Source organism: Saccostrea echinata, unplaced genomic scaffold (assembly GCF_033153115.1).
Source record: "Saccostrea echinata isolate AGI-Se365-2 ecotype Australia unplaced genomic scaffold, CSIRO_AGI_Sech_v1 ptg000056l, whole genome shotgun sequence".
NCBI lineage: Eukaryota > Metazoa > Mollusca > Bivalvia > Ostreida > Ostreidae > Saccostrea > Saccostrea echinata.
In genome coordinates this window covers 5,512,247-5,525,749 of record NW_026889805.1, presented here as the reverse complement: position 1 = coordinate 5,525,749, position 13,503 = coordinate 5,512,247, and the positions used below count along the sequence as shown (strand labels likewise).

Here is a 13,503-nt window from a genome sequence, read left to right as displayed (position 1 = left end):
ACCATATATAGGGAAAAAGCTCATCGCAAATGAGAGAATTCGTTTGAAATTTATACTATGAATCTTACCTGGTTACGAATTGTAAATTAAACATACCAGAATATTAATGATGGCTCACAAAACAGCTAATCTTACGAAATTGTCACACTATTTTGAACATGTCCATGTTATTATTCAAACAAGAGTTTATGTTTTATAATATGTCTAATTTACCTCAAACTATGTCGGAGGGAACACTTCCTTGTAAATATCATCTTCGAAAATACAAGTGTTTCCCACCACAATGCATTTGAGAAAAAAAAGCATTTACAGAGTGAAGGAAACTAGTGTCAAGTTATCTAAGTAAGCACTTTATGATTTATAAAGATTTAAGTAGCGTTTAATATCAAGCATGATGGCCAAATGTCTTGAAAGTTTTAGTCTCCAAAATGACGGGATAGTTATTGTATAGCTGCCTGGATTAGAAATATCACCGCATCACCAATGAATGACAAACTTACTGTAAGTACCGAAAATTTAGTTTCTATTTATTAAAAATTCTGTTTTCATGAATACATGAAATTAAGCGACTGTCCTGTCACTGTCAAAGATCGAATTCAGTTATGGAAAGATAGATGTTTCAAATGAATATCAAAGGCGCGTTTAAAAATATATATATGTATAAAAAAAATAATAAACCCTTGATAAGGTAAGCCAGGTAATGCTCGTCATCGGGGTTCCGTCAAGGTCAACAGCATTCAAGTAGAAAACTTATCTACACAATGTTAATAAAAGAATAAATGTAGAACATTTAATTCTACCGGAACAGGGATATTGTTGGTCAGGTTTACTGGATCAGGTGAATATTTTCCAGGGGAGGGCGGGGTGAACAATCGGATCTAGTTCCCGTCTCGGTCGGCTGAAGTTAAGATATAAGTAATTGGCTTATACCGACTTCCTCAATGTTGTAGGACAGAGATACAATCGTAGCAGATATTGTATCAGCTATGGTAAGTTGACGCATGTTTGTCATTCTAGTTTTTTAAAGTTGTATGATGAGTATAATGAGATATTCTGATAATTAAATCAACATCAAAGACAGAACAGCTCCACCTTTTGATATTTTTTTTTGTACATGTCAAATCTCTTCCGCTTTATGGTCTTTTAACACGATTGTTTATTTTATTTATCTACCTGTGTGAAAATGACAGATCATGAACTGTGGGAAACATGATGCTTTTTAGTTGTTGTATACACTGTTGAATAAATTAGAGAAATAATGAGAAAATTAAGAATTTGTACAAATGAACTTCCTCTTTTTTGATAACAGACAAAGCAAATATCAATGATATGTAATTTTAAGAATGGTCTTTGGAATTGCATGGATGATTATTAAATCATTCTTCTCAAAATAAGCTTGTCAATATATCCACATGTAGCAGATATCAATTTCTCGGTACAAAGTACTGGGTCCTTGACAAAACAATCAAAACAAACTACTTAAAGCAAATAAACATAATGAGAAGTCATTATCAAAAGCAAGAGGAACTCTGAGAGGATCAAGTTAAACGACAAGTGACTTCCTGATCTTCTGTATTAGACAGAGTCGGTGCCCTCTGTGGAGAGGGTGGAGCTTTCGGAAGCCCTCGGGAAGGTGGATGCTCTTAACGGCCTACTCCATCATGGGGACCCTCCCAGCATCGAGGGTATGTCGCTCTCCATTCAGTATCAGGTGAACTTTGACACTAATTTTGAGGACAGGAATGCTTACGTCACGGGGGTTGCTAGGTACATTGAAGAAGCAACGGTCCATGCTGATATGGTAAGTAGTGTCATATGCATGCACAAAAGGAAGATTTTCCCCAAAATCCAGTGGCCCTTTCACAAAATAAATTTGACAACTCTGAATATTTTTAAATTGATAAAGATATTTACATTTTTTTTCTAAAATATTATTAAAAAAGTTTTTTAACTATTTTTGAATTTTTTTTTTAAATAAAAATGTAATCTAATGTAATAGAAATATAAGACCTCTGTGACCCTCTAAAGTTTAGATACTGTTGGAAAATAGAAGAAAAATGTCTTACTTACAAGATGTTTTTTTGTGTGTGTGGAAATGGGCACAGAAATATACCCATCGTCATGATGTCGTAATCTTGATTCAAGGTTAAGACCTATTTTTAGGTCATGAGCAACCACAATCTAAAATTTAGATTCATTACAATCAACAAGTATTAGAAAGTCCTTCTCCATTAGGATTTATGCAGAAAGCATTCTAGCATTGTGACCTTTTTCATTTTATTTTAAATGGCCATGACAGATCCTTGATAGAGCCATAACATAACATAGCTTGGACACGGTTTAAAACCTGACAACAGAATCTATAATGATGGGCACTGTTTCATATCACGGAAGAATTAAAGAGTCGAACATTATCTGTGACATTAGTTAAGGACATAGAATACTTAAAAAATGTTAACACAGCAATTTTTTAAACAGTTTGTACATGCTTTCCTATTGCTAAAACTTATATGTATCGCAAAGTTTTCCTTTAAAGGCAATCTCATTCTATGTATAATAGAATATTCCCAGTATACAAAAAGATACTTGAAACATCAGATGAAATGGGGCTTTTACTGTGAATAAATTATATTTCGTGTTACCTGACTATTAAACAACAAGTAAATCAATATATGAAATACGTGAAAAAGGTGAAGATAATAAATTGTGATCAAAGTCCTACATTCTCTAAACAATACGAAACCTGAACGGGGCAAACAGACAGACCCCTGGAATCACCTGAGGTGGGTTTAGGTGTCAAAGAGGAGTAAGCATCCCCAGTCTACCGGTCACACCCCCTGTGAGCCCTTTGTATTGATCAGGTGAATACATAGTCAAAAGTATTTATTAAAAATGGCCTAACAATTGGTATGCAACATATCAGTCAAAGTACTACCAAACGATAGGTTGTATTTGCAAACAAGGCCATATAATGACCATACAGAGAAATGCTAACTTTAAACGAAATTGTTGAAAGCCATTTAAATCAACCTATTTGTCAGTAGCCTGCGTCGGTTTAAAAATGATTGTACTTAGAGTATTCAGAGCATACTCTTGCATACCGAATCCGATGGTAGACATTGTCACCATTTGCTGCTGATAGTGGAATAGGGAAAGTTGACCATGGAAAAAGCTGATACCATGATCCCGTTTTGCATATAGTTTAGTTGTTAATTTGCCATTAACATAAGGTTCTATAGCCAGTAAAATATCCAATTATGAAGAAGATGCTGCAGATACTGTGGTGTCTTTTATTTAAAGTTCACTGAAATATGTCGTTCGACATATGAATGAAAGCTATTGTTAATTGATAAAACTTCCTCCATACACCTAAATGTCGAATTCAAGGCCACAGCAAGAGTTTCTTCTTTTCGTTTAGAAGTTATTGAGTAAATTCTAGGATAAATTCACAGGAATATTAAGAAAGGGTCGGCTTATAAAGGAGCAAAGTTAGTACTCATTGAATTCGAACAGATTGTTGGAAGACCTGGTCTCCAAACGCTACATAGCTTTTGACAGTGATTTTAAATATCAACTTCAGAGTATATGTGTGTAGAATCAGAAGGATTTAAACAAAGTAATTTAAGAGATGTAGAATACATGTAATCACATATTTAAGAGATGTAGAATACATGTAATCACATATTTAAGAGATGTAGAATACATGTAGAATACATGTAATCACATATTTAAGAGATGTAGAATACATGTAATCACATATTTCCGAATTCCATTTTTAGTGAAAAAGCAGTTGTCTATGATGTCGAAAAGCTAGTCCTTAAAGTTTTTGAAAAGGTCATATATTTTGAAGTTACTGATTTGGGGGGAAATGTGATTTCAAATTATCTCGAAGTTCTTTAAAGTTTTTGAGAATTCAGATTTGTTTTAGTAATTAAGATGTTCCTCATTCACAGCAGTTAATATTATGTGAGGAGTAAAGTTAATGACATGGAAAAGCATTTACAGAACCCTGGAATGCATCTATTTCTTTTTTTTTTTCATTTATAAGGATGATAGAATTCGGTATAGGTCGATAAATCTAATTCATTTCCGTTGAGTGGAATGTTAAAATTATTTAAAACTGGAAAGTAATTTCTAAGAATTTCATACTTTGAAAGGGAACAATGAACATAAGTTGTATTTCCAGATGTAGATGTAAGGCTAACCTTACAAAGACTATATTGTTTCAGACTTTTTCAGCTGCTGGAATCATGATGTAATATATCTAATTCTTTTATCACTTTCATTTGCTGAAAACGGAAGGTAAGATGGTATGCATTTTGCCTTTTAATTGTCGAATAAGAATCTTCAATATAAAGCAATTTATTCCGACAAATTGTCGAGGTTGATCCTTTCATATCAAGCCCATCGTTTAGCATACCCCCTTGACAGAATTTATAATAGAAATGAACTTGTAGGGGTCATTTGAGCGATTGGGGCCTCGTACATTTTGGATCTTTCAAAAATGACTGCTTCCAAGTCGTCATTTTAAGCAACATGTATATTTACATCACCAGTAATGATTTGTCTATAGTTGAAAGAAAGCAAGAACAGGTGGAAGATTTTGTTTTAGATGGCCACTATCTAGGCACTGTAGGGGTTGTTTATAATTGAAAAGTTTGGATTCAACAATTGGGGAATATCTGCCGGAAATGCAGGATGTAGACAATCTTAAAATACGGTGAAATCCAAGACTGGACTTTGTTTATGACTAAAAATGTTACTTATGTTTACAGCATTTTTACCTTTGCTACAAGTTTAATCTTAAGGTTCGGAATTAGGTAATACGTGGCGGTTTAAAGGCTCTATGCTGAGCAACATCCATAATCACAGACACTTACATCTATTCTGGTATTGAAGAATCCAAGTATGGATTTGCTTCAGTTTCTTCGAATGGTCCATTTAAAAGTTGCAAGGGAGCAGTGTGAAAGTTTTGTGGGAATGTGATGTACATCACAATAAATACTTTTGTTGATGTAAAGTAAAAGTGAATCAATTGAGACATTATGTACATTTGGTTTATTGTATGATCGATGTCCATGACTTCACCTATGTCTTGGTGTATTGTTGAGAAGTCCCATCACATTAACATTGGCTTGCATATAAATATCCAGAAAATCTCTTTGAATATTTTCCGGGGAATTGAATGTTTTTCGTGGTTTTGCATTGAATTTCAATGCAGAAATAAAAGTATGGATTTTGGAGAGGCTGAAAGAATAAGGAAAACTTAATGATTGATAGGAGTAAGCCTGTACAAAATTTTACAAATTCCATTATTTGAGTATCCTATTCCTTAAGATCGCTTTTGCTTTACCGAAATGACTGAATTAAAATCATAATCAAATTTGAAGCCTTCAATTGATATGGGTAGCGTCCCAACTTTAGTTAAAATTTTTAAAAAAAAAAACTTGAGTGAAATATTGTCAAAGGAACATAAAGCAATCAAACAAACGAACAACAATTATAATGATTCATTTATTTAATTGTAATTACTCATAAGCTATTTTTGTAATCGTGTGTTCCAGATGCTTGATGTCATTAGCCCATTACTTAAAACTAGAGCAATGCATTCAATGTATGGTAAAACAGCTATATCCCGGACACAAATTAAATGCAGATCGACGTACAACCAGTGCAAAAATGTATCTCTTTACCGGAAGAAAAAGCAATGTTTGTCTCCCTTTTTTCTCTCGTGATACTGACTGAAAGAAAAAGTAAATATACATTAATACTCTAATAAAAGTTTAATTATACTTGCACAAAAATAAATATGCTATTAGAAATGACAGCATTTAAGAAATTTCAATATAAAAGTTGTTTATGAGGGAAGTTCTCGAAAAAAAAAAAAATAGATAAGCCAATGTCTATTGTTGAGATTTTTGTATTTCCTTATATAAAATCTGCATGAGCTTAGTTTTTTAAGAAGTGAAATTCATTTTTATTTGAAGGAAAGTATAATGTCATAATTTATGAAAAAAGGAAATATTTTATAGATACTAAGTCCTCTTCGTGCATAAAACTTTACCGAGTACTGTCATATCCGTCAGCTGACATGCTAAGCCATGCCTCAATCTATTGTCTTTCATCTCCTTTTCTACTGGTAGTCGCCGTGTCTCCTTTGGTCGCTCTCTCATGATGTAGTCCATTTTAGGGTTACTATAGGTATTTCTGATTTTTTTTTTCACTCTTAAAGTTTATTCAGAATATCTTGTCTGTTAAGGTATCTTGTCCGGAAGGAGTCTAGTTTTTGTGTGAACGTCCTTTTTTACAACACAAAAGAGGACAAAATAGAATTTAGTATGGATGTCTTGAAAAATCCTTAATTTGATTTTGATTGGAGTTCTCCAGATATTCTGCAGGTTTACAAATGCAGCACTGACTTTTGTAATTCTATTTTCAACATCCATGGTGGAATCTCCGTTGTCATTTAATCTTGCCTCCGGGGTACTTTTATTCTGTTGTTGTTAATTGTGATTTCCCTGTCTATGTTGGTGTTGATCTTTGGTTTTGCTGACATTTATTTTTAGACTATTTGTTTGCATCTTGGAATAGATCGCCGGTTTTGCTTTGAATATCCTTTTGTGCTGTGCTAGTTATGCGATGTTATCGTATTATCTAGGATATTCATCTACTGTCCTGACTGGTGGTGATTTCCAAGAGCCAGTCTACGCAGAAAGTATAGAGATACAGTGAAAGAAGACATTCCTATCGCTCTTCTATTTCTCTATTTCGATTGTAAAAATGTCTGTCAATTCTGTTCCACAGATCATCCTTGCTTGGAAGACTTTGTAAGGGATTTTTCTGAGGGAAGTTAGCTTTTTCGGTATGCCATAGTGTGTATGGATTACCCTGAGAGCATATTAATTTAGTTATTGTCGGATACTTTGACTAATCGACGAAGTTGACAGACAGCGTTGTAATACATTCATCACGGTTTCTTCCCGATTTGCACACATTTGAATTTCATATATTGAAAAAATGTATGCAAAACGGGGATTGTAGAGGAAAGATAATAACTTCATTGCTATAGTCTGTATCATAGTTGTGAATTTGGAGACAGAGAATCTATTGAAAGAATAGGAAGAAAAAATAATTAATTCGCATTTGATATTTTGATTTATTTCTGTAATTTCATACTTAGAAAAAAAAAACTATTTTAAAACATACAAAAATATCATAAATACTAATCAAAACTATAATTATATTCATATGGTATTAACTGGAAAAGTTTTTTTAAATGGGATTGAATTCATCTACTCATTCATTTTATCTTCATGAAATAAAAGGGCGAGCAGGATATTTAGCTAAATTATCAACATCTTCGGTTGGAATGGACAAGTTAAATTTTCAGAATTTATTCTTTTAAATATTATAATGCATTGGTAAAATACAGTTAATTCCAGGTAAATCCCAGATGGAGATCAAACTAGAATTGCTATCGAAACATATTTCATACCTCAAAAATGCGTTGGCATAATAAAGAACCCTCACTGCTCAATGGCCCTGAGTGCCGAGTAAAGGTCTAAATTTGAAGCCCTTCAAATTTGACGTCTCTAAATGAGTGAAAAATTCTCGAACGGGACGTAAAACAACGTACAATCAATCAATCAATCCAGCGGTAAGCTCTTATTGTATGCTGTGATCAATTTTCCATTTTTTTCACGCACTGGTGTATCTGCCTCAGAATCCTCCACTTAGAGGTATAAGTTTCCCATGTTTTGTTTTGAGGCAGACTTCTCTGCATCTTGTGTTAGTTTGATAATATAGTACCTTTCTGTTGCTCTAGATACTTCTCGTAATTTTATCTTTATCTGAGTTTTTGACTTTTAGCTGGTCTTTCATTCTGGCTGAGATTGCTGCAAGTATCTTCTTTTTTGTTTGCGTATTTTTTTTTATTATAATTTTTTTAATTAAAATTCTCAGGTCTTGGGTGATATTCTTTCTTCCTTCTTTCTCCTTTTCAACCGTAGTGTTTTCTTTCCCGCTTTAAGGAATGCGGCGTTGAATTTTTTCAGTACTGCATTCTAGCTCATTTTGGAGGATGGTAAATCTGTTCTTAACCCGTATCTGAAGATTTCCTGATTGTAGGGTCCTTGGTATTTTTGTTCCTATCACCATGGGTAATTTCGTTCAGTTTCAATTTCATGCAGCTCTGCTAAGATAAGAGTGTGACCACTTCCTATATCGACCCCTTTCAATGTTCTTACATCCTGCAATGTTCTTCGCCAATTATTATCAATACATATTGGAACTGATTCCTTAAATGACCAACCACTGAAGTTCATGCTAATTTTACCCTGCAAGCTAAGTTTGGTGGTATATAAGAATCATCTTGTCCGTCTGTATGTTGATCTGTCTAGCTGTCCGAGCAACCTGTTCCATAACGTTGCAATGGAGAAACATTATTTAGAAGCTCATACATGTACTTGTTATCAAGATTGCTTATTATAACCTGAGGGTATGTAATGACCTTCAGCATAGGTCATTTAGGCAAGTTCAAAGTCTCTGGCTTAAAAATCATAAAGAGCAAGTTTCATTTAGGGCCTTTTTCGGCCCCGTTAATTACTGAAAAAGCATAACTGCTCAGCTTTAGTTGACAATGTAATAAATATCACTTGGACCCTTGATGTCTGCATATCTTTTTAGAATGGCGTAATTTTCTCTCTAGTCAGTGCGATTAGGACATCATGAATTGCGTCATTTTTCCCATATCCTAAAAAAATCTTCAAAAATGACCATAAAATTGAAGAATTTTTTTTCAATATTTCCCATAGAGCACAACCTCTGATCCAAAATGTGCAATTATATAATGGTAGATCTGTTTCTGAAAATTATGAAATATTATTTTTTTAGTTCGCGGGATGTGCTTAAATTCTTAAATTCTGCCTTCAGTTTGTGGAAGGTTTGGTGCTGCAAGATGAGGCCTTCAATAGCTATTTTCCTTGCAGGAATCTACTAATACGTCGCCGTACACGAGGGCCTTTAAATCACTTATTTTAAAAGAGCCAAAATTTAGGGAAACCCGATCTTTCAATTGGAATCATAATTTCATAAATATGAATTCTGTGAGCGATTACGCCAGGCGATGGCCCAGACATGAAAAAGAAGACCTTCACACTTTTCAGAATGTATTAAATGTATCAGATATATGTTAAAATCTCGCATTCATATGTCAACACGATATATCCTAGTGAGCTTGAAATAAAAGATATCACAGAGTCTGACACATCTGTTTCAAATTTGGATATTTTGCTAGAAAAAGACGTTAATGGTAATCTAACAACACAGCTTTATGATAAACGTGATGACTTTAATTTTTCAATCTTTTAATTTTCAAATTCCTTACCCATGCAGCAATTACCCTTTTCACTTGCATATGTGGTTTATATCTCTCAGTTGATTCGATACGCAGTGGCATGCTCTACGCATGAACAATTTCTAAAACGAGTAAGTTATTGACAAACAAGTTGATTAAACAAGAATATCAACAGTCTCATTTAAAGTCATCATTTCGTAAGTTCTATGGTCGATACAATGACTTTGTCAGCAAATACAATTTATCATCAAGTGGTATACTGACTGACGTTTTTCATACTTATTGTTAGGCCATTATTTACACACTGAATTGTGATCGGATTTTTCCGTTATTTCCCAATCACGACAAGGAGCACACGGCAGGTGTGACGGGGGATGCTCACTCCTCCATGGCATCTGATCCCACCTCTGATGTTTTTGGAGGTCCGCGAATGCTCTGCTCCCGATTTGTATTGTTTTAATGGACGTTGAGCTAGAATACTGTTTGTTATTTCCATATTTCATGTATGTAATTGTTTATCATACCACATTTTCCCATTATACATAAGGAATGTATTGAGAGGTAGTCTTCTGTAACTTTCAAAAATTCCTCATAGAAAACACCTTTTCCTCGTTCTCCTGTCTTCTGTTGGAGCATACTTGCATACTTTAAATGAAACCCTGCAGAAAGAATTTTTTCGCTGCAACATTTCCAATCTAAATTGCACTTCCCTATCTCCTACAGCGTAGCATTCATTTTTAATGGTCACAATCTAGATGGTGGGGTTTGACTGCCTTCCATCACCGTCTCAGTTTCCTGAAAAAATCACATCTTTATCACAAAAAAGAACTGAGAATAATCCCTAATTTGCCAAAAACGGGTATCCTGCTATATTCATTGGTCGAGTACAGTGCACATAGAAATAAACCCTCTACACCGAGAAAAAATTACAAACTTTGATACTTTGAATATCACTTGGATTTTGTTACTCCGTCATTGTTTAGGAAATTTGAATTTTTTTTCAATAACAATTTATTTTCAAATAACAATAACTATTGTTTCCCAAACTTATCCTTTATTTATTCAAGAGTACAATAATGTTTACATCACTGTTGCCGATTTACATGCATTCTGACTTTAACCCGACACAATTGCTCAAAATATTCTGTTTAGTAAACGACAGTGGTGTTGGGATTTCATTTTGTAGTCATGGTGACTAACAGTATCTTTAGTTTGATGAAGGTTTAGATCTCGCGTTTTTCAGACAATTAAATGTGTGAGTATTAAATTGCACTACTCTCAGCCAAGAAAAATCTCGTTATCATATAACCACACATTTTATACTTGACTTGAATTTTATTCTCATAACTGACAAAACAGTGAAGAGAAGATATGTACAGTATAATAAACAGAAAATATTATATGCCTGAAGAAGGGGTAACAGAGTATGTCAACCAAGAGAGCCAACTCTCTCAATTATAATATCTAACAATTTACAAATTTTGCTGAGTTGATTAGTATTGGTTACATTAAAAAGCATTTCAAATTTCAAAACATTTGGATTCAAATGAAAATATTTTGACAAATACATAACTCTTGAGTTCTTTATAGACACATCAGTACATTTAAATAAGTAATGAAATTCATCCCCAATTTCGTTGCTGTTACATAATTTACAAATTCTATTTTCTCTAGAGATGTTAACCATCTACCAGTCTCAATTGGTAATTTTGTATTCCCAGTTCTAAATAAACATTATTTCTTGGATTGTTTAGGAGGTAAATTCAACAAATAGTCTTCAAAGATTAATGATTTTTTAAAAATTCTATTGTTCAAACCTTTAGGGGAAGTTTGTACATCACTAAACCATGTTTGCTTAAACTGATCTAAGAGAGTGGTATATACGGACATATATTCAGAAACATGATTTGCTTACATTATCTATTTAAATACATAATTATATTATTTTGCCTTATAAGTATATTTTACGATGGCCGACAGCGGCCGCCACTTTTGATTCTGAATATTGTCATTTTGTACAGCTTTTTTTGTCAATTTTCGTTGACAAATTACAACTAAACTGGTAATGCTATATGTCCATATACAGTTTTTACACTGACAATTTACACTGGAGAAAATCATTAAAATTCTTTCTTGTGATATGAACTGAAGATACATAAAACAGGTTACTTGAAGGTGATAAGCTTAAGGTTCTAGCAGAACAGCAAGGTCGGGGTGATTACAGATTAGTATTTTCTTCTAGATATTATGCTTTCTCGACAGATTGTAGTAATTAATTCATAAAATTCCATGTTGGTGTACCTGCTGGTCACACCATAGGTAACCAGGATGAAATTTTCCAGGTCTATCAGAAATTTGATTTTGTTCATAATCGGACGTGTCTTTGATGTATGAATTTTGTTTTTTAAACAATGCCCACGAGGAAATGATCACATTAGTTACATGTACCTATATTTTCATTCCCGTGCCACATTGAAAAATAATTGGCCGACCAGGTGGAAGTCTTGAGAGGTTGCGTTGGCCTTTAAAAGTGTTTCAAGCATTTAGTTATTAATTTTATGTATTTAGAGAGCAAATATAGACTCCCACATTTAAGGTTGTCATTTTATTCTTGCTTAAAAACGGGTATATTTCCATATCTAAAGTTTTGTTTTTGATACATTCCATAAACTTTTGACTGGATGCTCACATGTAGAGCTACTAAATCCTGTTTTTCTACCTCTACATAATAGGTAGAATCGAGTTGTCTCATACACTTTGAGGATCGAGATATATCCATTATATTCATGTATATCCATTACAACAAACGTATTACTTTTATTCGCCTTTTTAATTACAATCCCAAGAATATCTTTTTAATGATACAAGGTGACAGAATGACGATTTACGTCTAAATCTAGTATTAACTGGGTTACGATATCTCAGACTAATTGAGGGTGAAAATCATTAAAATGCTCTTTATCTCTTTCAAGCCACCTGTTTTATGTATCTTAATTTCATATCACACGAAAGAATTTTAATGTTTTTTGCTGGTGTAAATTGTCAGTGTAAAAAGTGTACATGTACATATAGCATTACCAGTTTAGTTGTAATATTTCAACGAAAATTGACAAAAACGCTGTACAGAATGACAATATTCTTAATCAGAAAGTGGCGGCCGCTGTCGGCCATCGTAATATTTGGTATCTTTACAAATTAGAAGTGATTAGGAACACAGAGATTAGCTAACCTGTCAATTCTTTCGATATTTTAGTAAATAAAAATATGCAAAAACTATTAGTTTTGGTATTATGTATTCTTTAAATTTAATATATATAAGTAAAATTGATGTGTTCTTGACCATCTACGATATGACAGAAAAGTTTTATTTCATATTGAATCAAAGGTTCTAAGTCTTGATACTTTAACGTTCTTGTATTTTAAGAATATGGTGTCACAGTGATTAATATTATTTTCTCTACAGAACAAGCTGATAGAAGAGGCACAGGATTATGCCGCCATGCTTTATACCTGGAGATGCTGTTCCCGAGCATTACCACAGGTGAACACCATTATGTATTATAAAAATAAAGTTTTCAATCAGTAATACAAATCAAAATTGATCACAAAACTTGGAATATTAAGGAAATAAAGAAATAACATGTTTTCACGGTACTTTTTTCACCCTCAAAAATATAATAAAAAAAAAAAAAAAAAAAAAAAAAAAAAAGGAGGAGGGGCATTAAAAAGATTTTTTTTCAGTACTATCCGTGACGAGATGTTGATCGGGCAGAGTAACTTTTGAATTACTATTTAGACGATTCTATTCACTTTTCGCTAATGACAGGTCACGGAGAAATTAACGACATAAAAGGTTCATAAATTAAATAAAAATATACACATGCCATACTTCTATGGAACCGTGCTTATCAAAATTTCACCTGGCCACATCCGCTTAACCAATCGTAAATGGACAATTTTTGAAGATCAGAAACTAGTTTTCCATGGGGTAAAAATATTTTATTCGGCGGCCACCATTCAATTATTGATTTATCATTTAAAATATGTTTTGGGAAAAGATAACTTAAAAATAATATTTCCGGAAAGAAATTAATTTATACATGAATATTCCTTCAAAAAAGATCGGATTTGAATTGTCATACATTGCA

The 13,503-nt window shown here is 33.1% G+C and overlaps 2 protein-coding genes across 2 annotated transcripts in view; both read left to right on the top strand.

Moving 5' to 3' along the window:
• Window positions 1–11,555, top strand: part of LOC133173449 (uncharacterized) — a 70,007-nt gene extending 58,452 nt beyond the window's left edge. Inside the window, exon 2 of the mRNA XM_061308437.1 lies at window positions 11,545–11,555. The gene's annotated coding sequence lies outside the window, so the exon portion shown is untranslated. The remainder of the gene's footprint in view (window positions 1–11,544) is intronic.
• LOC133173548 (cytoplasmic FMR1-interacting protein 2-like) overlaps window positions 484–13,503 on the top strand; it is a 51,135-nt gene continuing 38,115 nt past the window's right edge. Inside the window, exons 1-4 of the mRNA XM_061308531.1 lie at window positions 484–501; window positions 951–989; window positions 1,580–1,801; window positions 12,819–12,896. Coding sequence (XP_061164515.1) covers window positions 484–501; window positions 951–989; window positions 1,580–1,801; window positions 12,819–12,896 — 357 coding nt within the window. The remainder of the gene's footprint in view (window positions 502–950; window positions 990–1,579; window positions 1,802–12,818; window positions 12,897–13,503) is intronic.